This window comes from Heterodontus francisci, chromosome 1 (genome assembly GCF_036365525.1).
Source record: "Heterodontus francisci isolate sHetFra1 chromosome 1, sHetFra1.hap1, whole genome shotgun sequence".
Lineage (NCBI taxonomy): Eukaryota > Metazoa > Chordata > Chondrichthyes > Heterodontiformes > Heterodontidae > Heterodontus > Heterodontus francisci.
The window spans coordinates 209,463,391-209,488,349 of NC_090371.1; the positions used below are offsets into that span (position 1 = coordinate 209,463,391).

At 44.4% G+C, this 24,959-nt stretch overlaps 1 protein-coding gene across 1 annotated transcript in view; it reads right to left on the reverse strand.

Annotated features, from left to right (window-relative positions):
* The window catches only part of dclk2a (doublecortin-like kinase 2a), a 476,915-nt gene that overhangs the window by 185,473 nt on the left and 266,483 nt on the right, over window positions 1-24,959 (reverse strand). The window contains exons 4-5 of the mRNA XM_068041163.1: window positions 17,608-17,712; window positions 16,459-16,506 (exon numbers count right to left, since the gene is read on the reverse strand). Coding sequence (XP_067897264.1) covers window positions 16,459-16,506; window positions 17,608-17,712 — 153 coding nt within the window. The remainder of the gene's footprint in view (window positions 1-16,458; window positions 16,507-17,607; window positions 17,713-24,959) is intronic.

Consider the following 24,959-nt stretch of genomic DNA (forward strand, 5'->3'; position numbering starts at 1 on the left):
GGTATGATATAGTCAGGATTACAGAGACATGGCTGCAAGGTGACCAGGGATGGGAAATGAACATGCAGGGGTATTCAGTATTTAAGAAGGACAGAAAAAAAGCAAAAGGCGGTGGAGTTGCATTGCTGGTTAAAGAGGAAAGTAACGCAATAGTGAGGAAATATATTAGCTCTGACGATGTGGAATCTGTATGGATAGAGCTGAGAAACACTAAGGGGCAAAAAACATTAGTGGGGGTTGTATATAGACCCACAAACTGTAGTGGTGATTCTGGGAATGGCATTAAACAGGAAATTAGAGATGCATGTGATAAAGGAACATCTGAAATTATGGGTGACCTTAATCTGCATATAGATTGGGCAAATCAAATTAGTCAATATGCCGTAGAGGAGGAATTCTTGGAATGCATACGGGATGGTTTTCTGGATCAATACGTTGAGGAACCAACTAGAGAACAGGCCATCCTAGACAGGGTATTGTGTAATGAGAGAGGAATAATTGACAATCTAGTTGTGCGAGACCCCTTGGGGATGAGCAACCATAATATGACAGAACTCTTCATCAAAATGGAGAGCGATGTTGTTGATTCTGAGACAAGGGTCCTGAATCTTAGTAAAGGAAACTATGAAGTTATGAGGTGCGAGTTGGTTATGATGGATTGGTAAACGTTACTTAAAGGGATGATGGTGGAAAGGCAATGGCAAACATTCAAAGAGCACATGGATGAACTGCAACAATTGTTTATTCCTGTCTGGCGCAAAAGTAAAATGGGAAAGGTAGCCAAACCATAGCTTACAAGCTAAATTAGAGATAGCATTAGATCCAAGGAAGAGGCATATAAATTTTCCAGGAAAAACAACAGACCTGAGGATTGGCAGCAGCTTAGAATTCAGCAAAGGAGGACCAAGGGATTGATTAAGAAGGGGAAAATAGAGTACGAGAGCAAGCTTGTGGGGAACATAAAAACTGACTGTAAAAGTTTCTGTCAGTATGTGAAGAGAAAAAGATTAGTGAAGACAAATGTAGGTCCCTTACAGTCAGAAACAGGGGAATTTATTATGGGGAACAAAGAAATGGCTGACCAACTAAATGCTTACTTCACAAAGTAGGACACAAATATCATACCAGAAATGTTAGGGAACACAGAGCTTAGTGAGAGAGAGGAACTGAAGGAAATCAGTAAGAGTAGAGAAATGGTGTTGGGGAAATTGATGGGATTGAAGGCCGATAAAGCCCCAGGGCCTGACGGTCTGCATCCCAAAAAACTTAAGGAAGTGGCCCTAGAAATAGTGGATGCATTGGTGGTTATCTTCCAAGATTCTATAGACTCTGGAACAGTTCCCACAGATTGGAGGGCAGCTAATGTAACCCCACCATTTAAAAAGGGACATAGAGAGAAGGCAGGGAATTATAGACCAGTCAGCCTTACGTCAGTAGTGGGGAAAATTCTAGAGTCCATTATCAAAGATTTTATAGCAGAGCACTTGGAGACCAGTGGTAGAATCGGACAGAGTCTACATGGATTTACGAAAGGGAAATCATGCCTGACAAATCTACTAGAATTCTTCGAGGATGTAACTAGTAGAGTTGATGAGGGGGAGCCACATGTGGTTTATTCAGATGATTTTCGACAAAGTCCCACAGAAGAGATTAGCATGTAAAATTAAAGTGCATGGGATTGGGGGTAGTGTATTGCGATGGATAGAAAATTGGTTGGCAGACAGGAAACAAAGAGTAGGGATAAATGGGTCTTTTTCTGATTGACAGGCAGTGACTAGTGGGGTACCGCAGTGATCGGTGCTAGGACCCCAGCTATTCACAATATATATTAATGATTTAGATGAGGGAACTAAATTTAATATCTCCAAATTTGTAGATGACACAAAACTGGGTGGGAGGGTGAGTTGTGAGGAGGATGCAGAGAGGCTTCAGGGTGATTTGGACAAGTTGAGCGAGTGGGCAAATGCATGGCAGATGCAGTATAATGTGGATAAATGTGAGGTTATCCACATTGGTCGCAAAAATAGGAAGGCAGATTATTATCTGAACCACTATAAACTGAGAGAGGGGAATATGCAACGAGACCTGGGTGTTTTTGTATACCAGTCGCTGAAGGTAAGCATGCAGGTGCAACAGGCAGTAAAAAAGGCAAATGGTATGTTGGTCTTCATAGCGAGAGGATTTGAGTACAGGAGCAGGGATGTCTTGCTGCAATTATACAGGGCCTTGGTGAGGCCATACCTGGAATATTGTGAATATTGTGTGCAGTTTTTGTCTCCTTATCTGAGGAAGGATGTGCTTGCTGTTGAGGGAGTGCAGCGAAGATTTACCAGACTGATTCCTGGGATGGCGGGACTGACATATGAGGAGAGATTGAGTCGGTTAGGATTATATTCGCTGGAGTTCAGAAGAGTGAGGGGGAGCTCATAGAAACCTATAAAACAGGACTTGACAGGGTAGATGCAGGAAGGATGTTCCCGATGGTGGGGGAGTCCAGAACCAGGGGTCATAGTCTAAGGATACGGGGTAAATTTTTCAGGGCTGAGATGAGGAGAAATTTCTTCACCCAGAGAGTGGTGAGCCTGTGGAATTCGCTACCATAGAAAGCAGTTGAGGCCAAAACATTGTATGTTTTCAAGAAGGAGTTAGATATAGCTCTTGGGTTTAAAGGGGTCAAAGGATATGGGGCGAAAGCGGGAACAAGTTACTGAGTTGGATGATAAGCCATGATCATAATGAATGGCGGAGCAGGCTCGAAGGGCTGAATGGCCTGCTACTGCTCCTATTTTCTATGTTTCTAATCTACACTGCTTATAATGCCGCCTATCTTTGTGTCATCAGCAAACTTGGATATGTGGCTTCTGTCCCATCACCTAAGTTGTTCATAAATTTGGTGAATAATTGAGGCCCCAACACAGATCCTTGCGGGACACCACTAGTCACATCCTGCCAATTAGAGTATCTCTTTCATCATCCAGGGAGCTCTGGATCTGTTTGGACACCTTTCCCTTGTGGGAATGTACCTTGACTGTACCTGAACCATCTCCTCTTTAAAAACAGCCCATTGTTCTGTTACAGTTTTGCCTTTCAATTTACCTGGGGCGGATTCGTTCTCACTCCATTGAAGTTGGTCGTCCCCCAACTAATTATCTTTACTCTGGATTGCTCCTTGTCTTTTTCCTTAGCTAACCTAAACCTTATGATGCTATGGTCACTGTTCCCTAAATGTTCCCCTACTGTCATTTGATTCACTTGACCCACCTCATTCTCCAGAACCAGATCCAGCAATGCCTTCTTCCTCATTGGACTGGAAACATACCAATGTAGAAAATTCTCCTGAACACACTCTAGAAACCCTTACACCCCCACCCCCCCCACCTCTGATTTTTACATTAATACTATCCCAGTCTATATTAGGACAATTAAAGTCCTCCATTGTAACAACTCTATAATTCTTGCACCTCTTTGTAATGTCCTTGCAAATTTGTTCCTCTATATCCTTCCCACTAGTTGGTGTCCTATAGAATACTGCCAGCAATGTCATGGTACTTCTATATTGTTTCTTAGCTCTAACCACATAGATTCTATCCTTGAACCCTCTAGGACAGCCTCTCTCTCTCCAGCACTGTAATATTCTTCTTAATCAATACAGCTACCCCTCCTTCTCTCCTTCCTTTCCTATCTTTCCTGAACACCTTCTATTCAAGAATATTTAATATCCAGTCCTGCCCTTCTCCCCATGGAGGAGACGATAGTCATTGTCATTGAGGCAGCAATGACTGAGGTTGTGTCCAGCAGTTGGGCTGAAACCATTGAAAATGATGGTATGCTCATACTTAATTCTCCTTCTCAAATCCCACTTACCACACATCCCATAATCTCTTCTAATTGACAAGCTACAGATGGTCCAAGCATTTACCTCTTGCTTTCCACCCCTCACCACAACCCTACCCATGCCCTCTTTCCTTTCGAACACCCAAGAGCTGTAACCTGGTCAGGCAGTGGTGAATAAGATAGAGGTGGAAGAGCAGGAAGACAGTGATGATGAAGAAACAAAACAGTCACCGTCTCAGATACTGACACTGAATATACTTTAGAGGAATCTGCACACGATGAAGCACTGGGCATGAGTGAGCTGCAGCCAAGGCAGGGGACAAGGGCAAAGTCTCACACCAGTTCTGCCACAGAGAACTTAGATGATGACCTTGGTGGGGCGGCCTATAGAAGAAGGCTAATGGGTGTGCACACTGAACTGCTTGGTGCATGGACAGGATTGACTGGCACCCCATCCACCACCTTAAACATTCACTCCTTCCACCACCAGTTCACTTTGGCAGCAGTGTGTTCCATCTACAAGTTGCACTGCAGCAGGTCACCAAGGTTCTATGATTTCTTCAACACCAGCTTCCAAACCTGCGACCTCTATTATGTAAGAACATTACCACTTGAAAGTTCCCCTCCAAATCACACACCATCCTGACTTGGAAATATATCGCCATTCCTTCACTGTTGATGGGTCAAAATCCTGGAACTCTGTCCCTAACAGCACTGTGGGTGTACCTACACCCTGTAGACTGCAGCAGTTCAAGAAGACAGCTCATCACCACCTTCTCAAGGGCTATTAGCGATGGGCAATAAATGCTGGCCTTGCCAGCGATGCCCACTCCCATGAACAAATAATAAAAACGGCTGCCAGAAAGCCTGCAGTCAATGTCAAAGAGCCCATCCTCTCCAGTGTGGAAATGGTGATCAACTCCAGGGGAACACTTGTGAATCCATCCATGATGCAAGAACTGATAGCTGATGTCTCAGCTTCCATTGCACTACAAGCAGAAGCTACCCAACATCTGGGTCCTGCATTGGAAGCTCAAACTGTTCTCATGCAAACTCTGCTTGCGACCACGAAGCCTCAGACTGCTGTCATCATGGCTACAGATACCAGTATTCAAAGAGGTTTGGAGGGTGTCATAGAAGAACAGAAATCTGTCCTCCAACAGATTTCTAGGATTGCTGAGGCACTGCCCCAGGGAGTTGCAGTAGTACTATTCAGCATGAACCTGCTGTCCTCTCTCAGGATGATCCTCCCACCACCACAACTTCACCAGTGCGCTGGTAGTCAGCCTGCCCAGACTGCTGCCACCCAAGCCGAGGTGGTGCAGTCTGAAGCGGGCCTTCTAGGGCCAAGGTTGCTGGAGGTTGTCCTGCAAAGCCAACTGCAGCCTCCTCCACTGAAAGTCAGCAGCCTTCCACCAGCCATGCTGCAGCCACTTGAGGTAGCATTACGTGAGAGCACTAGGACAGGCCAAGGCACACAAAGACAGGCACGAAGAGAATGCAGAATAGTGAATAGTTGACTTTTGTATATAATGTGCCATGGTTTGATTCATAAACTTGGTTTGGAATGTTTGTTTTCTGGTGGCTTTTATTTTAGCATTGTGGCCAAGAGGATGCACGATGGTCAGTTACAGAGGGAAGGGAAGATGTGGGTCGGTTGGTTAATGGAGAACTGAGTTCTCTTGGAATACTGGTCTCCCTAATGCAATAGTGGACAGTAAGCTGTTGCAAATATCACCTGCTCCAGCCTGAAAGGAGCCAGATACATAACAGTTCATGGCCATGGTCAGTTTCACAGCCACTGGCAACGCTGCCTTCGACCTGTTCGGACACTGCTGTTGTGGCTGCAGCAGGTGGAAGATTTCAGTAATGACGTCCTTAGTGAAACAGAGAGGCTTGACACATTTCTTCACTTAGACTCAGGTAAGAGAATTGTTCCCTGCTGAGAGCCCTTCTCCACCTCCTCCTTCTCCATCGTCCAGCAGCTTGGCATACTCTGCATGGCATCTACTCATTCTCTCTCTCTCTCTGATTCTGTAGTCCAAAGGGGATGCAAACTACTGTAGCCATGTCTGGGAACAAGTGGTCAGAGCAAAATCCTAGAAGTCAGGACAAGATCCTTCAGCATGTGCCACACCACTCCCTGTAGACTTCAGCAACTTTGAACAGCTCTGGAAACCACCAAACACTTCTACAATCACAACAAGAACCAGTAGAAATCAATCAGCCACTAACCTGAAAGAGAGTAACTATGATTCTGAGTCCGTCTGGTGGTTACCTACTGTGGCGACTTTCGTGTTCTTGCGGCCCACAGTTGAGTCGTGCCTCCACGTGGCCCCGCTGATAAGAATGATTTATTGTTGGCGAAATGACCGAAAGTAACATGAGACAGCTGGTGATCTGCAGAGATCAACTGCTCGAGAAGTCCAGGGCTCTTTTATTTTCAGAAAAAGTTATGACTATTCCTCGTAAATTATGCCTTTCCGGATGGGATGGGTCCCCGAAAAATAATGTTCCCATAGCGGTGTCACATATAGCGGTACGCTGCGAAAAATGTTTATGTTACATGTGTGCTAGATCGATGACTGAAGGGCTAGTGAGAACGTCCTCCTCCATCCAGACCAGTGAGGAGGATTTGAGATGTTTAACAGCTTACGACCTGCCCCATTGGCACCCGGTCCCGGTAGCCAGACACCATAGGATGAAAGGGCCAATCGGTGATAACAATCGTGTGGACATGGTGGAGGAATCCGAACATCCTAAGGGAAAAAGGGTACCGACGGTCATCCAAAAACAGACTTTTATAATAGGAACCTAGCGACCACCCTAGGTTTGGAAATTGAATCTACCATGGTCAATGTTCCTGTGGGTTCTGAAACAATTGATGGGAACACCTATTGTGAAGAGGTGGTTATTAAACCAGTATATGACAGGAACAAACTGGCAGATATTATTATCCACTGCCCTACAGCCGGGTTATTCTGTAATCGCTGCAATATGGTGCATCAAACAGTTGGCCTGTTGAGGGTGCAGTTGGCCAAGAAGCACCAAATTAAATCCCTGCGTACCAGATGCACATAATGTGTCAGGATATTGAAAGCTATTCAAACATGAGCCACTACATCAAATGTACTGGCAGAGGGCTGTCCCACGGTAGATCTCCCTGACCAAGAGGAGGAGGTGTATTCCAATGGAAACCAAAATCAGGTTAGGATCTCAACTAGAATAGTCAGACCACCGGCTAATATTCCAAAACATAGAGATTTATACAACCAATTAATTCAACAGAGGAATTACTCCAAGAACAGGATAATCCAGACACCAGGGCCCTTACTATTTGATTAATAGAGAATATTACTGAGATGGTGATTGAAAAGGTCAAACCTCATAAGACATCAAAGAGGGCGGGTAGTGATGAGAAGCATTGCCTTGGTGGGATGGCCAACTCCAGGGCTAAAAGAAGATGGGCAGCTAAGAAGGCCACTTACAAGACAACTCAGATACTATACAAAACTGACAGGAAAAGATTGGCAAGACTGATTATGGGGACACCCTCCACCAGGGTCTGTCGTCTTAGCAAAGAGGAGCTAGAGAGCTGTTTTAGGACTAAGTTGAACAGACCCAATAATAAATCGAATATTTCCAAATTTGCTAAGTACACAGAATGTATGGAATACACCACTTTGATGAAGGCAATTACAAGGAAGGAAATTGAGATGACACTAAATGGGATAGACCTGAGGAGTTCGGTTGGACCAGACGGTATGAAAGTTGAAGACATCTTCAATTTAAATGAAGAGGATGAGACCTTGCTTCCCCATCTCTTCTCTCTGTGGTTGGAATCAGGCACCATTCCAGAGATCATGGAGCTGGAGCTGCAGGTGGATTCACTGTGGAGCATCTGCGATGCTGAGGACATCGTGGATAGCACGTTTAGTGAGGTGGTCACACCGCAGGTAATGGCTGCACAGGCAGAAAAGAGATGGGTGACCACCAGGCGGAGTAGTAGGCGCAGGCAGGTATTGCAGGAGTCCCCTGTGTCCATCCCCCTCGCAAACAGATATATCGCTCTGGACACTGGGGGGGGGGGATGACCTCCCAGGGGAAAGCAGCAACAGCCAAGTTCGTGGCACCACGGAGGGAGGGCACTGCTGCACAGCAGGGGAGAAAAAGGGATGGAAAAGCTATAGTGATAGGGGATTCTATTGTAAGGGGTGCAGATAGGCATTTCTGTGGCCGCAAATGAGACTCCAAGATGGTATGTTGCCTCCCTGGTGCTAGGGTCAAGGATATCTCAGAGCGGCTGCAGGACATTCTGAAAGGGGAGGGCAAGCAGCAAGAGGTCGTGGTCCATATTGGTTCTAACAACATAGGCAGGAAGAGAGATGAGGTCCTGCAAAGTGAATATAGGGAGTTAGGCAGAAGGTTAAAAAGAGGACCTCGAGGGTTGTAATCTCAGGATTACTCCCTGTGCCACGTGCAAGTGAGGGTAGGAATAGGAGGATAAGCCAAATGAATGCGTGGCTGAAGAGCTAGTGTAGGCGGGAGGGCTTCAGCTACTTGGATCATTGGGATCGCTTCTGGTGCAGAGCTGACCTGTACAAGAACGACGGGTTGCATCTGAACTGGAAGGGGACCAATATCCTTGCGGGGAGGTTTGCTAGTACTACTCGGGAGGGTTTAAACTAGTCTTGCAGGGGGGTGGGACCCAGAGGAGCAGTCTCTCCAATGAGATAATTGAGGCAAATGTAGAGGTTAAAGCAAGCAAGTCCAGTAGGCAGGCCAGGCAGGGGCAGGACAAGGAGCATGGAAGGTCTGGTAGGCTAAATTGCATTTACTTTAATGCAAGAAGCCTTACAGGTAAGGCAGACAAACTCAGAGCATGGATCGGTACATGGGATTGTGATATTATAGCTATTACGGAAACATGGTTGAGGGATGGGCAGGACTGGCAGCTCAATGTTCTGGGGTACTCATCCTTCCGGCGTGACAGAGGTGGAGGTAAGAGAGGAGGGGGAGTTGCACTATTGATTAGGGAGGACATCACGGCAGTACTTAGAGAGGATATCCTGTGGGGAACGCCCAGTGAGGCCATATGGGTAGAACTTAGAAATAAGAAAGGAGTGATCACTTTGATGGGATTATACTATAGGCCCCCCAATAGTCAGAGGGAATTGGAGGAGCATATATGTAGGGAAATCACAGATAGGTGTAGGAATTATAGGGTTGTAATAGCAGGTGATTTTAACTTCCCTAATATTGAATGGGACTGCCTTAGTACGAAGGGATCAGATGGGGAAGAATTTGTTAAGTGTGTCCAGGATAGTTTTCTGAAGCAGTATGTGGATGGCCCAACGAGAAAAGGGGCTACACTTGACCTCCTCTTAGGAAATGAGGCTGGGCAGGTGGTTGATGTGTCAGTGGGGGAGCTCTTCGGGACCAGTGGCCATAACTCTATTCGCTTCAAGATAGTTATGGAAAAGGATAGGACTGGTCCTCAGGTTGAAGTCCTAAATTGGGGGAAGGTAAATTCGATGGCATCAGACAGGAACTCTCAAATGTTGAATGGGAGAGGCTGTTTACGCGGTAAAGGGACATTTGGCAAGAGGGAGGCTTTTAAAAGTGAGATCGGAAGAGATCAGGGCCGGCATGTTCCTGTTAGATGGAAGGGCAAGGCTGGCAAGTTTAGGGAACCTTAGTTGACGAGGGATATTGAGGGTCTGCTCAGGACAAAGAAGGAGGCATATGTCAGGTATAGGCAGCTGGGGTCAAGCGAGTTCCTCGAGGAGTATAAGGGATGTAGGAGTACACTTAGGAAGAAAATTAGGAGGGCGAAAAGGGGCCATGAGATTTCCCTGGCAGATAAGATAAAGGAGAATCCTAAAAGATTCTATAAGTATATTAAGAGTAAAAGGGTAGCTAGGGAGAGAGTAGGTCCCCTTAAGGATCAGTGTGGTAATCTATGTGTGGAGCCACAGGAAATGGGCGAGGTCTTAAAGTAATACTTCCCGTCTGTATTTACCGTGGAGAAGGTCATGGAAGCTAGTGAGTTCAAGGGAGGGAACACCGATATCCTGTCGCATATCAACATTACAAAGGAGGAGGTGTTGAAGGTTTTGAAGTGCATTAAGGTGGACAATTCCCCAGGGCCTGAGCAGGTGTATCCTAGGATGCTATGGGAAGCAAGGGAGGAGATTGCTGGGGCCCTGGCAGAGATTTTTGTATCATTGTTAGCCATGAGGTACCGGCAGACTGGAGGATAGCTAATGTTGTGCCTTTATTTAAGAAGGGCAGCAGGGATAAGCCAGGGAACTACAGGCCAGTGAGCCATACATCAGTGGTGGGAAAGTTATTGGAAGGAATTCTGAGAGACAGGATTTATATGCATTTGGAAAGGCATGGTCTGATTAGGGATAGTCAGCATGGCTTTGTGCGAGGGAAATCATGTCTCACGAATTTGATTGAGTTTTTCGAGGAGGTGACCAAGAGGATTGACGAGGGCAGGGCGATGGACGTTGTCTACATGGACTTTAGCAAGGCCTTTGACAAGGTCCCACATGGTAGGCTGGTCCAGAAGGTTCGAACACATGGGATCCAGGGTGAGCTAGCAAATTGGATACAAAATTGGCTTGGTGATAGGAGGCAGAGGGTGGTAGTGGAGGGTTGTTTTCAGATTGGAGGCCGGTGACGAGTGGTGTGCCGCAGGGATTGGTGCTGGGCCCTCTGTTGTTTGTCATAGATATTAATGACTTGGATGCGAATGTAGGGGGCATGATTAGTAAGTTTGCAGATGACACCAAAATTGGTGGTATAGTGGACAGTGAAGAAGGTTGTCTAAGGTTACAACAGGATATAGATAAACTGGGAAAGTGGGCAAGGGATTGGCAAATGGAGTTTAAAGCAGACAAGTGCGAAGTGATGCATTTTGGGAAGTTACACCAGGGCAGGACATATACAGTGAATGGGAGGGCCCTGGGGAGTGTCCTTGAGCAGAGAGACCTTGGGGTGCAAGTACATAGTTCCCTGAAAGTGGTAACACAAGTAGACAGGGTGGTGAAGAAGGCGTATGGCATGCTTGCCTTCATTGGCCGAGGCATTCAGTACAAGAGTTGGGACGTCATGTTACAGTTGTACATAACGTTGGTTGGGCCGCATTTGGAGTACTGTGTGCAGTTCTGGTCGGCGCACTACAGGAAAGATGTGATTAAGCTAGAGAGGGTTCAGAAAAGATTCACAAGGATGTTGCCTTGCTCGGAGGGCTTGAGTTATAAAGAGAGATTGGATAGGCTGGGTTTGTTTTCCCTGGAGCGAAGGAGGCTGAGAGGGGACATGATAGAGGTATATAAAATTATGAGAGGCATAGATAGAGTAGATAGCCAGAGTCTGTTTCCCATGGTAGGGGTGACTAAAACTGGAGGGCATAGATTTAAGGTGAGAAGGAGGAGGTTTAAAGGGGATCAAAGGGGTAAATTTTTCACACAAAGAATAGTGGGTATCTGGAATGAGCTGCCTGAGGAGGTGATGGAGGCAAGAACAGTAGCGACATTTAAGAGGCATCTGGACAGGTACTTGAATGAGCAAGGCATAGAGGGATATGGAATTAATGCAGGCAGGTGGGATTAGTATAGATAGGTATTATGGTCGGCATGGACGCGGTGGTCCGAAGGGCCTGTTTCTATGCTGTAGGATTCTATGACTCTATAAAAGTCGCACTGTTTTAATATCAAAATCAGAAAACACCAATTTCTTCATAAGTATTGATAACTGGCGACCAATTCCAATAGGACCAATGTTGCTGCAACTTTTCAATAAGATCATGACGAAGAGGTTTGGTGAGACAGTAACTCTTAAGAACCGCCAGAAAGGCTTCATAGCCTCTACGCCCGGATGTAATGAAAACATTTCCGTCTTGCAGAACATTATAAAGGGGGCTAAGAGGAATGAAAAAGATTTGGCTATTGTCTTTGTGGACTTAGCCAAAGCATTTTGATTCTGTTGAACAAAAAATGTTGACCAAAACCCTTGACAGGATGGGCCTACCCAGTAACTTCATTTGCCTGGTTGAAGACCTGTACAGTAATACTTTCACAGTGGTTATGGGTCATGGAACTCAAATGGAACCAATCCCTATCAGGAGTGGTGTTAAACAAGGTGATCCACTTTCTCCAATACTGTTAATATTGCTATGGACCCATTGATTTGCTCGTTGGAGAAGGCCAAAATGGGAGTGAAGTTGTGCCTACAAGATAGGTTAACTGCTCATCGCTGGCTTTCACAGATGACATTGCACTTCTCAGTGACTCTCATACCAGAATGACTAGGAATGTTAAGATTGTGCAGTCATTCTGTGACAAAGGATTGGAGATTAATACCAAGACAACTGTTGGCTTTCACTTTACTAGTAAGGGGAAGACCTTCCTTTTATAACCAACTAGAAAATTGGCATTTGAAAGGTGGCCCCATGCATTACACCCTGCCACCAGCAGCCCCCCCACCCCCACCTGGGGAAAATGAGAAATACCAGGGAGCCTGAAATAGATCTATGGGCAGGAATCACTGAGGACAAACGGGCGGCCAAGCTTGGTTCATGGATCTTGAGTCTGAGAGCGGCAGGACTCAAGCCATCAAAGAGAATTGTGCTCCTGAAAACTCGTTTCATTCAGAGAATGTATTACCATCTAATTCGTACAGAAGCATCCCAGAATACACTTGTTCAATTGGACGAATTAATCAGGAAAACAGCTGAAGAGATTTTGCAGCTTCCTATTTAAACTACTGATGGGTTATTATATGCCAGCAACCGAAATGGAGATTTTGGCCCCCCCAGGTTAGAAATTCATATTCTATCAGTGATAATTTGGAAACTAGAGTCCCTTGACGATTCCAATGATGAGGTCATCTGAGCATCACTCAAATACCAAGGGGAACGTAACACTGACTCCATTGCAAGGTACAGGAACCTGAAAACCTGAAAGAGGTCAAGGAGTTCCTGTGACTCAAGGATGGCGAAACCCAGGCAGCTGGCTAGCGGGTATTGAATGAATCGGTTAACATGCAGTGGGCCTCCATTCCTGAACCTGTAAGACTGAAACTGGATAACAGGTATGCAGAATGGCAAGATTGGGAGTTTGCCAAATGGGCAGACATTCAAAGCCGGGACTCTTCAAGTTACTTCAAGAACGATCCGGTATCTAATGCATGGACCAAAGCATGTTATAATATTGAGCAGTCACAGTTCATTAATAGCATGTTACTTAGATGCAATTTTTACCCAACAAGAACCACACTTTTACGTGGACGGCTCTAAGCAATCAAAACTTGCAGAAGGTGTGAGGTCCTAACAAGACCTTGGCTCACATTTCCGGTAGCTGTCGGTATGTAAAGAATGTGTCAGAATAAAATTCTTGAACTGCTTCAAAAACATGCAGGCAAATATAGTTGGACTTTCTACATGGAGCCAAGACTTAGGTCACCAGATGGATCACTTTGGAAACCAGATATTATTTTCAAGAAAGCTGTAAATATAGCTGCAGTAGACATTATAATACCGTTCGAGGATAATTATATGTCACTTGAGGGCATGGAAGGAGAAGTGTGATAAGTACAAACATCTGACCGCTGAAATTCTGGCCCTTACCAAAGGAGCCAATATTAAGTTCTTTGGTTTGTGATGGGGGCCTGGGGGAAATGGCTGAACAGTAAAAACAGATTCATGAAGTTTCCGGGAATCCATAAATATAAGGCATTCGCACAATAGACTTCAAGCCTAACTATTTCACTGACACCCGAGCTCCTTCAAGTCTTTAATGATAAGTGAGGATTTGAGAGACTAGACCATCAAGAATCGATGGCTACAATTACTTCAGAATGTGGTGTTGTATGGATGTTTTCTGGCTGGTGCCAATGGTGACACCAGAGCTCCTGGTGCTTGAGTGGGGTTTTACCACATCGGTCTGGTATTGTAATTGTTCATTATGTTTGTCATAACTCATTATTTTTGGAAGATGCATAATGCTGATGGTTCAAGACATAAACCTGAACTTGGTTGCATTTTCCGACTGGTGTGGTGTTCCTCCATGCTTGGCAACATTGAAGGATTTCGGTTATACAGCTGACTTTGCTCGACTGTGGTTTTTCTGGAGGTATATTCCACATGGACAAGCCATGTTAATACTCGGATTGGGCACTCGTAATATAGTGTAATAAAATAGCAGTGATGGGGGAGTCCTTCTTGCTACTGAACGTGTGTACAGCTGTGCAAGTTTGAGAAGGCATTAACTGGAGCATTGAGCTCCAAAATGGCAGCGTTTGCATCCAATCAGCATTACCTGATTGACGTCAAGATCTGCCTGTTCTGCATACTTCTGATTGACACTCCCTGCAGGTGCACGAATGCCTTCAACAATTTGGCGTCCGGTGCACCTAGCACCAGAAGTATGCATGAGTGCTTTTGATGCCATTTTAGAGGCAAAACAGCAACCAGGCACTACAGAGCCGAATTTCATGCCATTCGATACTGCTAATTGTTTAATTTTGTAATACTGTACAGTTTAAATAAACATGTCAGTGTGGATCACTGAGGAATCCTGTACTTCCTACTGAATATTTCATGGATCAAAATATTTGTAAATAAATATTTTCTCACATAAAGGTCTAGTTAATGCAACACAGTCCTGATCACCCATGTCAAGTTAAGTCTCTTTCTTAAATTAGCGGCATTAAAATGAGACTTAAGTAAAAGGTAATACTGTCAAGAGTGACACTGATTATTGAAGAGCTGCAGTTATCAGCACTGTAGCCAAGATGTTCTGCTCAGATTCCATGCAACTTTGGACAGACCTGGGGCAGGAAATCGCTGATAGCTGTCCTCTCTTGAATTTTCTGCTGTAAGTAACAATGGCTTTTGAATATGTCCACTCATATAAAGGCAGCTGCATTCAAATTACATGGGAATGATGAAGTGGCATTGTCTGTCAGATTTTACATCATTATTTCTGGTCACAAAGCAGGGCAGCACAGTTTTGGGGCCAGATTTTTGCTTTGGGGACAGGAAAGCTGGGACTGTTTCCCGATCCTGAGCCCGATCCTGGGGGGAAACAGTCACTCTTTGGGATTTTACCAGGGCGCCCCCTTAATTGGCATGGAGACAGGTTCCCTGTCCAATTAAGGATAGCAGGTGGGCTCTCAAAGCTGGAGAGCCAATCAGAGGCCTTCCAGCTTCAGAGGAGCAGCCAGCTGCAATAAATGGTAAGTAACTGAAAGGGTGCTTCAACACGAACATGCCTATCAGCTACTTAAAAAAAAATCAATTAAAAAATAGAAAAAGTAGGCAGATCACCATTGTGGGGGTGCTGAATCCCTATACAGAGTGGCCTTTGGCTTTACCTGCACCCAGTCAGGAAGGAAAATCCCAGTTGGCCTCCATTACGTACCCTTAACGAGTTTCTTAATGAATCTAATTAGTTGCCGGCCTCATGGACGTGGGCAGCCTTGCAGGGCCCAAACCTGCCTGCCACAAAATGGCTGGCACTGGGAAACCAGCACGCCAGTCAGCACCAATATTTTCAGGCCCCGTCTGCCTCCATTCCCGACTTTGGCGGGGCCCAAAACTCCTGCCTTGTTACCAAACTCCACATTCCAGTGTCAAGAACTGAGAAATAGAAAGGAAAACAAGGGGTTTAGAAACAAGAAAGACTATCTGGACTATCAAATCAAAGTCTTGCTCATGTATGCTCCAGACTTTTGAATTTATTTCAGTTTTTGACTCACTTCTGAGTCACCTTTAATACTCAGTTTAATCCTAAACCTGAGTCCATTTTCCCCTTTCTATTGCAGGATCTAATTCTGCAATAATAATCAAAGCACCATAGCACCAATATCGTTATTTGCACGGCACACTGCAAATTTATTATTCGATTTGTACTTTGGTGTTTCAGTTGTCAAACTTTCAGGTGCAAGTATCGTTTCTGTCCAACGGAGAAAAATTGGACTCCGTGGACTAAGTATCCTGTTTAAATGGTTGGTATTTGGAGGATGCAGAAGGATGGAATTGGTTTTGTCTGTTGCGTGAAATGGATGATAGCACTAGGCCTCCTGATTTTCACTGCGCCCTATTTTCTTCTGCAGTGACTTCAATGGGGTTTAAACAGCTGCTGATTTGTTACTGCGGATGCTGGAAATCTGAAATGAAAACAGAAAGTGCTGGAAATACTCAGCAGGTCTGGCAGCATCTCTCCACAGATGCTGCCAGACCTGCTGAGTATTTCCAGCACTTTCAGTTTTTATTGCTGGTTTGTTATTGTTTGTTTTGTGCTACTGTCCAAGTGCAATTTCACCCCCAGAATTTTTCAAGTTGTAAATGGGGTTTACACACGAAGAACATATTTGCTATTATTTATGCCATTGGTAATTATGCTAGCAATAGGATAGAGCTGGTAAAGTCTAGGTGATCGTAGCATCAACATCAACATTACATGGACAGGTACTCCTCCTCCTTTCAGCCATGAGTTAGCTGTTGAGAAGAGGAAATTCAGGCTCTTTGTGAATATTATTTTTGTTCAGACAAACCTGCTTGGTGGATCATAACCAAGTGTGAGATGGGATTGTATGAAAAGAGGGGCTCACCTGGGGATTTGACTGGAGAATAAGCTGTGTAGTAACCTCCTCTTTTAACTGTACTCATTCAGTTAACACACAAAAAGGAGAAAACATTAAGGAGAGATGTTACCACACAATCATAAATAGAACAGAATATCAAATCCAAAACACAAGGGTTAAAGACCAGGAGGAATTAGTACAATTGCAGACAACATTTATCTGAGCAACAAAGACTAATATAAGGATATGAAGACATATCAGTGATCACAAATATACAATCACACACAGGGCACAGTCCATTGCATTTACTGGCTCGGTATACAATTTTTAAAAAAAGTCAAGTAATTTGGAGAAACAGATCTGAAGCACAATTATTTAACAATGGCTGCAAGCCAACTATGTGAAAATAAGGCTTTGTGTTTCTATTCAAAGATTCAGAGTGTGTTTTTACATTAAACCTTTGTTCTGCCACATGGATAAGTTTAAACATGCAGGTGCCTTTTTTTGGTGCAGAATGAAATAATATGTTTGCAACTGGCTCACATAAATAAAGTGGGGGTAATTTTATTTTTGGGCAGTAGTGTAAGATTGCAATATCAAATTGGCCGCCTGTTATATAACCCACTCGATTTTCCTTTGTAACTGAAAGAAAAGTCTAGCAGGGTGATATAAATGGCAGTTAATTCAATATCGGCCATTTTATGCCATTGACCAAAGTTAAAATGAACCCCGGGGTTCGTTTGCTGGGAAAGGAAACTGTGCGTGTATCTGAGAAATGTGAGGCAAAGAAAACCCTAATGTGCTACGAATTCTAAAATTCCAAGGATTAAATGTTTAACAAGGTCTCCAATTCATAATAACCATCTGTAATATTTGGTGCTTTTTCTGCTAATCAGTCAGGGACACGATACACTTATTCACATTACTTACTTTGAGAATATTCAAAAGCCTTTCATGTGATGGAAACAGCAATTGAAGTGTAAGGGATAAAGGTCAGAAACGGGCACACGGAAAACAGCTTACAGAAAAGATAATACGCTGGGAATAGAGGAGTCTTTTTTTGTGCACACTGTTATTTTTCTGCCAACTCATTCACATACACAGTTTCCTCAGGGGTTTGTGAAAAGTAGTCCTTCACTTTTTTTTTTATTGTACTGCCATTTTAAAAAGCTGTACCTGATGCAGGAGACCTGCTTCGACGAGATGGCCCAGGACTTTTTGATCCGGAATGTCGTGAGGTACTACCAGAACGTGAGTAGGACGATTTCATCACACGACACTCTGAAAAGAAAGCAGCCCTATTATTTTATCCTTTGAATTTCAGACTTTATCAGTAAGTCGATTTTCACATCTTTAAATATGTTTTTATTGATTGAAAAATGCATAGCATCTTTATAATGCTGTAGCTGCATATTTGCCACATTTATTTAACTGTGGTGTCTTTAACATGGACGTGCAGTTTCATATCTGTGTACGGGAGCCTAATTTTCAGCTACAACTATCTAAGAGAAAGAATAACTTCAGTTATCAATGGAATAAACTCTCTGTATTTTGTTACCTTTGTTTTCAATTGTACAAGGTACTGTAGATCTGCTGTACATTCATAGTAATGCTATCCCTGCAAAGTTAAACTACCCAGGCTTATGTACAGTAGAAACTTGTACAAGTGCTTTTGTATTGTGTTAGTGCCACTGGGTACTTGAAACACGGCTCTCACACATACGGCTGCAAACCAAAACTAAAATGAATGGGATTCACTAAGACTGGCACATGGAAGACCCACTAAAACTGATGTAAGAGAGTTCTAACAGCATTTCATTTGACTTGCAGCTGTCTGTGCAAGACACACTTCAAACAGCCAGGGCAGAATCTTCCCTGTCCCGCAGAAGTGGGTTTGAAGGCAAGGGAACAAACTTGCAGATTAAGGCGTTGGGTCAACGGGCCAATGGGTTTCCGCCTTCAGGCGATCTTGCTGGAGGCGAGTGAGGAATGGAAGTAGCTACCCGCCCAACAATGGGTAGCCAATAATTAGCAATTAGGAAGCTAATGAGAGGGAGGAATCTGTCAGGATCTGATTGGCATTGGAGTGGCCTCCACTGAGTGCCAAAACCGGTAGTTCCTTGGAGGCGGCATCCCAGGTGAGGCTTCATGCCATGGGGCCCTGGGCTGGAACGGTCACTTCTGCCGCCCAAGTGATTCCTCCAGAGGGTTTTTCGTTCCGCTCCGAGGGGCCCGCCGACTTCAGCCCTCATCAGGCTTTATATTTTATGGACACTTTTGAGGGCGCCTCCGTTTTGAGGCACCCTCGCACTCTCCTTGCTGCCTGAGCAGCACCCACCTCTCCTGGTGGGGCTGTTGGCCTTCCAAAGCTGCAGGCTTAGGAACCCGCCTGTAGACTTGAATTGGTTGAGGTTCTTGGAGGTGGCCTCTTAACTGGCCATGTCCAGAAATTTCTTTTCTATTCTGTCATGGGATGTGGGTGTCGATGGCAAGGCCAGCATTTGTTGTCCATCCCGAATTGCCCTTGACAACTGCATGACTTGCTCGGCCATTTCAGAGGGCAGTTAAGAGTCAACCACATTGCTGTGGGTCTGGAGTCATATGTAGGACAGACCAGGCGAGGGCAGCAGATTTCCTTCCAGATTGCGCAGGCGGGTGGGTCTCACAGACCTTTGGGGACAAGACCCGCATGCGTCCCTGATGGAAGGATTTTTCTAAGGTGATAAGGTTCTGCTCCAGTATGAAAACACCTTACAACCAGATCAGAGCCTGTAACGGTTCTTAATTATAGCAACTTATATTTATAGTGAAGCATCCCACAATGCCTCACTTGCTGTTTATGTGGGGTGGGATGATGATGGGAGGAGAATTTGGACATTGAGCAGGGATTGGGAGGAGAATTAGATCAGATATGCAAGTTGAGAAGGTACAGTGGGATGACAGCCTTGGGGGAATTTGCACCTGAGGATTTGAAAATTAATATACTGGAGGATACAGAACCAATGATTGACCAGGATAGAAATGATACTTATGAAGTACAGATAAGAGCGCTGGAGTTCTGGGTGAGTTGGAGTTTGTGTCAGTTGGAGCTTGCAGTTTTGCCCTACTTGATGTTGCTACGAACATACGAATTAGGAGCAGAAGTTGGCCATTCGGTCCCTCGAGCCTGCTCCACTATTCAATAAGATCATGGCTGATCTGTTTGTGTCTCGAATTCCACACTCCCATCTACTCACAAGAACTTTGATTCCCTTGCCTAACAAGAATCTATCTACCTCCACCTTAGAATTATTCAATGTCCCTGCCTCCACCACCTTCTGAGGCAGAGAGTTCCAAAGTCGCACAACTCTCTGAGAACAAAATTCTCTTCATCTCTGTCCTAAAATGGCAACCCCTAATTTTAAAATAGTGCCCCCTAGTTCTGGACTTACCAACAAGAGGAAACATCCTTTCCACATCCACCTGTGGAATATTACTGAATAATAAATTACAATAAATGTAAATAAACTGCTACCTTGGAAACTGCCAAGCTGGCACTTTGTTTCCACCGGGTACTTATGCCTTGCAAGTCTAACATTCCTAGTGATGCAAGCCCCTTGAAGCCTGAGAAAGACACACTGCCCTGCATTTCTACCAGAGCAAACTGTACCTCCATTCCACACAGGACCCCCACAGACACTTATCAGGATTTCTACCCTTTAGTGACACAAAGATTTGGTTTCAAGAAAAACTGGACTATTTTCTTAACAAATTAAATGCGGTACAATGAGCCTTTAATTTAGTTCAGTGTAAGTTCTATCACACATAAATTGATATATTTTGAGCCATTGCTGCCTTTTACTGCAGACCTTTGTTTGCTGTTCCCTGTGAAGCAGCTTGGGATGATTTACTATGTTAAAGATGCTGTTTAAATGCAAATTGTTGTGATCCTCAACAGACTCAACAGTAACTCAATGATATCAAAAGCAACAGAATGACATTTCGTTTGAATTACCATTGCCTTCCACAGAACATATTACTAATAGATAATGTTAATAGTCAAACATGGCAAAATCTCTCAGCACACTTTAGCCCTCTTTTGTCATTTGTTTATCCTATCTCTTGCCAATATTTCCCCACTTTTCCTGAGAACACTGGGGTAGAATTTCCACCAGGGTTCTTCAATCTGCTGTCATAACTTTGGCAGATGATTGGTGAAAACCCCAGAGAAATGGTGTACATGGACACTTAAACCATTTCTCTGGGGTTTTTGCTGATCTTCTTCTGCGAAGTTTTGAATAATACATCTGTCAACTGTTTGCATGAAATGAGGCTCCGGCTGTCAGGTGGGAATAAAATATCCCACGGCATCATTCAGAGGAGAGCAGGGAGCTCTCTTGGTATTCTGGCCAACTAACACCAGTCAATCAGCACCATTATAAAGAGGTTAACTGCTCATTTATTTCAGTTGTTGTTTGTGCATAAATTGACTAATATATTTCATACAACGTAACAGTGACAATGATTCAAAAAAGGACACGAAGATGTCGATGGCATCTACACAGTAATAGTCTTGGCTCGATGGTAGCACTTGCCTTTGGGTCCAAAGGTTATGGATTCAGCCCTACCCAGAGACTTGAACACATAATCTTGGCTGATGCTTCAGTGCTGAGTAGTAGTGAGGGAGTGCTGCACTGTTGGAAATGCCAATTATTGGACAAGAGACTAAACTCATGATGGATATAAACAATCCCATGCCACGACTTGAAGAAGAATAGGAGAATTCATTTTTGCCTCAACCGACATCACTAAAATGAATTATTTTGTCATTTGTCTCATTGCAGTTTCAATGCAAGCTCTTTGTTCAACTTTCAAGCATTAAGACTAGTGGTAGGGGAAAACAAACAAGATATTTAATGTAAAATTGCTATCAGCAAAAAAAATGGTTGCGATCCTTTAAGAATTCCTAACCCACTTGCAGGAATCCAGCTTGCCTTTTAATATCTACCTTGAATGGGAAAACTTAATGCTGGGTATGATCTAAACCCAAAACTCAGAAAATAGAGAGCTGAACATGAATGCCCTCATTTAACTGCATTAAGCAGACAAAATTGTGCCCTTGCCACAGGCCAGGAAATAGCATGGTGCGAATTTAAACTGTGAGCCCAGTAGGATCACAACAGAAAATGCTGGTGGAACTATTCTGCAACACTGGCATTTCTGTACACATTTCTCTCATGTTAAAAACCTGTTTAAACAAAATTACCTCACAAATTTATTCTCAGGAAAACTCAATTTTTGGACAAAAAATTTAGTGAGTTGCTTTTAAAATAAAAAAGAATACATTACCGCTTTATTATAACAGCGACTTACTCAAATGTTGCCACTCTGATTATATGGTGCCTTTCAGGACCTCAGGATGTCCCAAAGTGATTTTATAGCTAATGAAGTACTTTCAAAATGCAGTCTCTGTTGTAATGTAGGAAATGCAGCAGCCAATTTGCACAGAGCAAGGTCTCAAAAACATCAAGGTGAAAATAACTATATAATCTGTTTCAGTGATGTTGGTTGAGTGATAACTTTTGAGGTCAGAGGAGATCATCTGCTGCACTTCAAGGGTGAAGTGTCCTCTCCATTTGTCTTTTGGTTACATAGCCTGGGCAGGTTTTGAAGACACAGGTTTTCCTCGCATCTGCATCTCCCTCTCGTTCATATAGACTGAATCCAGAGGAAGGGTGGGAGTCAATATGTCTGGAGCCCACTTGGTTTCAGAGATTAATACAGCAACTCCAGCAGTGCAGCATTCCCTCAGTACTGCACTGCTGGTAACCCTAAATTTATTGCTTAAGTCTCTGAAGTGAGAGTGGAATCCACAACCTTCTGACTCAGAAGCAAGACTGCTACCAACTGAGCCACAGCTGACACCTTAGTACAAGGATCATCATAATAACCACAGGATTTAATAAGTATGCAGAGAAAATCCGATATGTGACATTGGATCAACAAAGGTAAAAAATATTAAAGCTTATTACATTTTATTACTTTATCTAACATCTGGATGAATTTTTCTTCAGGCTGTGTCTGCCCTTTTGCTCTTTATAATTTGCTATTATACAGCTATTCAAGCAATTTAAGTAGAAGGTTTCAGAGTATTTGAATCTCAACGTGGGTACGAGCTACATAATTCATCTAATGTGACCCTTTTAACTCTCAAATTTAATATGTTGGCAACAAATGGGGCAAAATTGTACCTTGCCAGCACCAGTTAAAGCTAGCATACACCTCTTAAAGAGGAAGTATCTTGTGGCTAGAGCAGGTGCTGGCAGTTGTGCAGGAAGTCAATCTGACCTGGGAATCAGTGAATAATGGCACAACATGTGGTTTTCCTACACTGCATTGGAGGCCTTGGTGGAGGTGACTGAAAGGAGGAGCGATGCCCTGTATCTGCAGGGGGCCAAGAGACACTGTAGGCAGTGGGATCAGATAGTCATGGCGGTCAGTGGCAGGAGTCAAGCCCCAACGACCTGGATTCAGTGCCACAAGATGTTCAATGACCTCATAGAGTGGTCAAGGTCAGTGAAAGCATCTCTAAATGGATATCCCACCAACTGTACCAGTAAACTAATCTACTGCTCATATCACTACACCCCCATCACGCATCTACTAATAATCTCTATCAATCAGGCCTCATTTCTAACATTCATATGCTTCACTTTACCCTCACACACTTAGCAGTTCTGCAAGCCTCACACCCACATCTCACATCATGCACACACTGCTAACTATTCAACAATGACAGTAACATCTGCCAAACAGACTTCAAGACAGACCGAGTGACACACTTCCTTCTCTCTTGCAGAAGAAGGTGCTGCACAAGCAGAGACATCAGAGCTAAGGCTCGCAGGGAGACAGGTGCACCTGCATGTCCTGAACCCCATGGTGGAGGCAGTGCTCGCCATTATTGGAATGCCCATTGTTAAGGCCGTAGTCAGCAACTTGGCTGAAACCATCAAAGGTGACATTATCCTCACACCTAAGCCTCCTTCTCACATCCCACTTCCTCCTCTTCCCATAATCTCTCTGATTTACAAGCTCCAGATAGTAGAAGTATTCACCTCTTACCTTCCCCTCTACCCCTCACAATAACCTTATTCTTGTGCCTTTCTCCTTTCAAATACCCAAGAAGTGCAACCTGATCAGGCAATGGAGGAAGACCAAGAGGACAGTGTTGAAGATGATGAATTTTCATGTTGACAGCCACCAGCTCAGGTGCCAGGTCGCCAGAGGGCGAGGTTGCACATGGATTCCGCTACAGAAGACTCCGGTGAGGATGTCAATGGGGCAGCCTACAGAAGAAGGCTGATGGGTTTGCACAATGAAATGTTTGGTGCATTGGGAAGCCTGCCAGAAAGCCTGCGGTCAAAGTCAATGAGCATGGGAGAATCCAGCACCAACATGGCACATGGCTATGTGCAAAGCTTTGACTCCATCCTTTCCAGCATGGAAGTGGTGGCCAACCCCATTTGTACACTAATACCAAAATAAATTACTGCAGATGCTGGAAATCTGAAATAAAAACAGAAAACACTGCAAATACTCAGCAGGTCTGGCAGCATCTGGCAGTGGAGAGAGAAACAGAGTTAATGTTTCGGGTCTGTGACCTTTCATCAGATTTCTGAAATGTTAACTCTGTTTCTCTCTCCACAGATGCTGCCTGACCTACTGAGTATTTCCAGCACTTTCTGTTTTTATTTCTGCTCGCGCACTTGTGGATCCAACCATGATGCAACATCTGATGACTGAAGTTGCAGCTTCCTTTACAGCACAAGCAGAAGCCACCAAACATCTGAATGTTGCAGTGGAAGCTCAGACTGCTGTCATGCAAAGTCAGACTGCTGCCATCATGGCTGTGAATGACAGTGTGCAAACGGTATCACATCAGTCCAGCAATCAGTCCTCCAACACATTACAAGGATTGCTGAGGTGCTGCACTGGCGGAGTGGCAGTGGCTCCATGGAGCACAAACCTGCTGTCCTCTCACAGGATGACAGCATTCGTCCTCCCATCACTGCGCCACTCCGCCAGTGCCCTTGCTATTGTCTGTTCGCCAGCCACTTCAGACTGCTGCTGCCCTAGCTGGTGCAGTCTGAAGCCAGGCCCTGAAGACCCAGTGCCGTTCAAGGTCATCCTAAAGGCCATCTGCAGTTTCCTCCACTGAATGTCAGCAGCCATTCACCAGGTACTGGGGAGCATTAGGACAGACAAAGGCACACGGAAGACAGGCACTAATCACAAGAGTGATTAGTTGACTTTTCTACGCCATATGACACGAGTTCAATTATAAATTTGGTTTGGATTGCTTCTTTTGTGTCAGCTTTTAGTTTTGCATTGTGGCCAAGTGGACACTGTGATAGCCAGTGACAGAGGGAAGGTAAAGTGTGGAACTGTTGGTGACTGGGCAATTGGGGTTGCCATTACTGGCATTGCACTCGGCTGAGTTCTGCCCAGGCAGAAAGAGGCTGTCTAGGTTTCCTCCTCCCTTCCTTTCC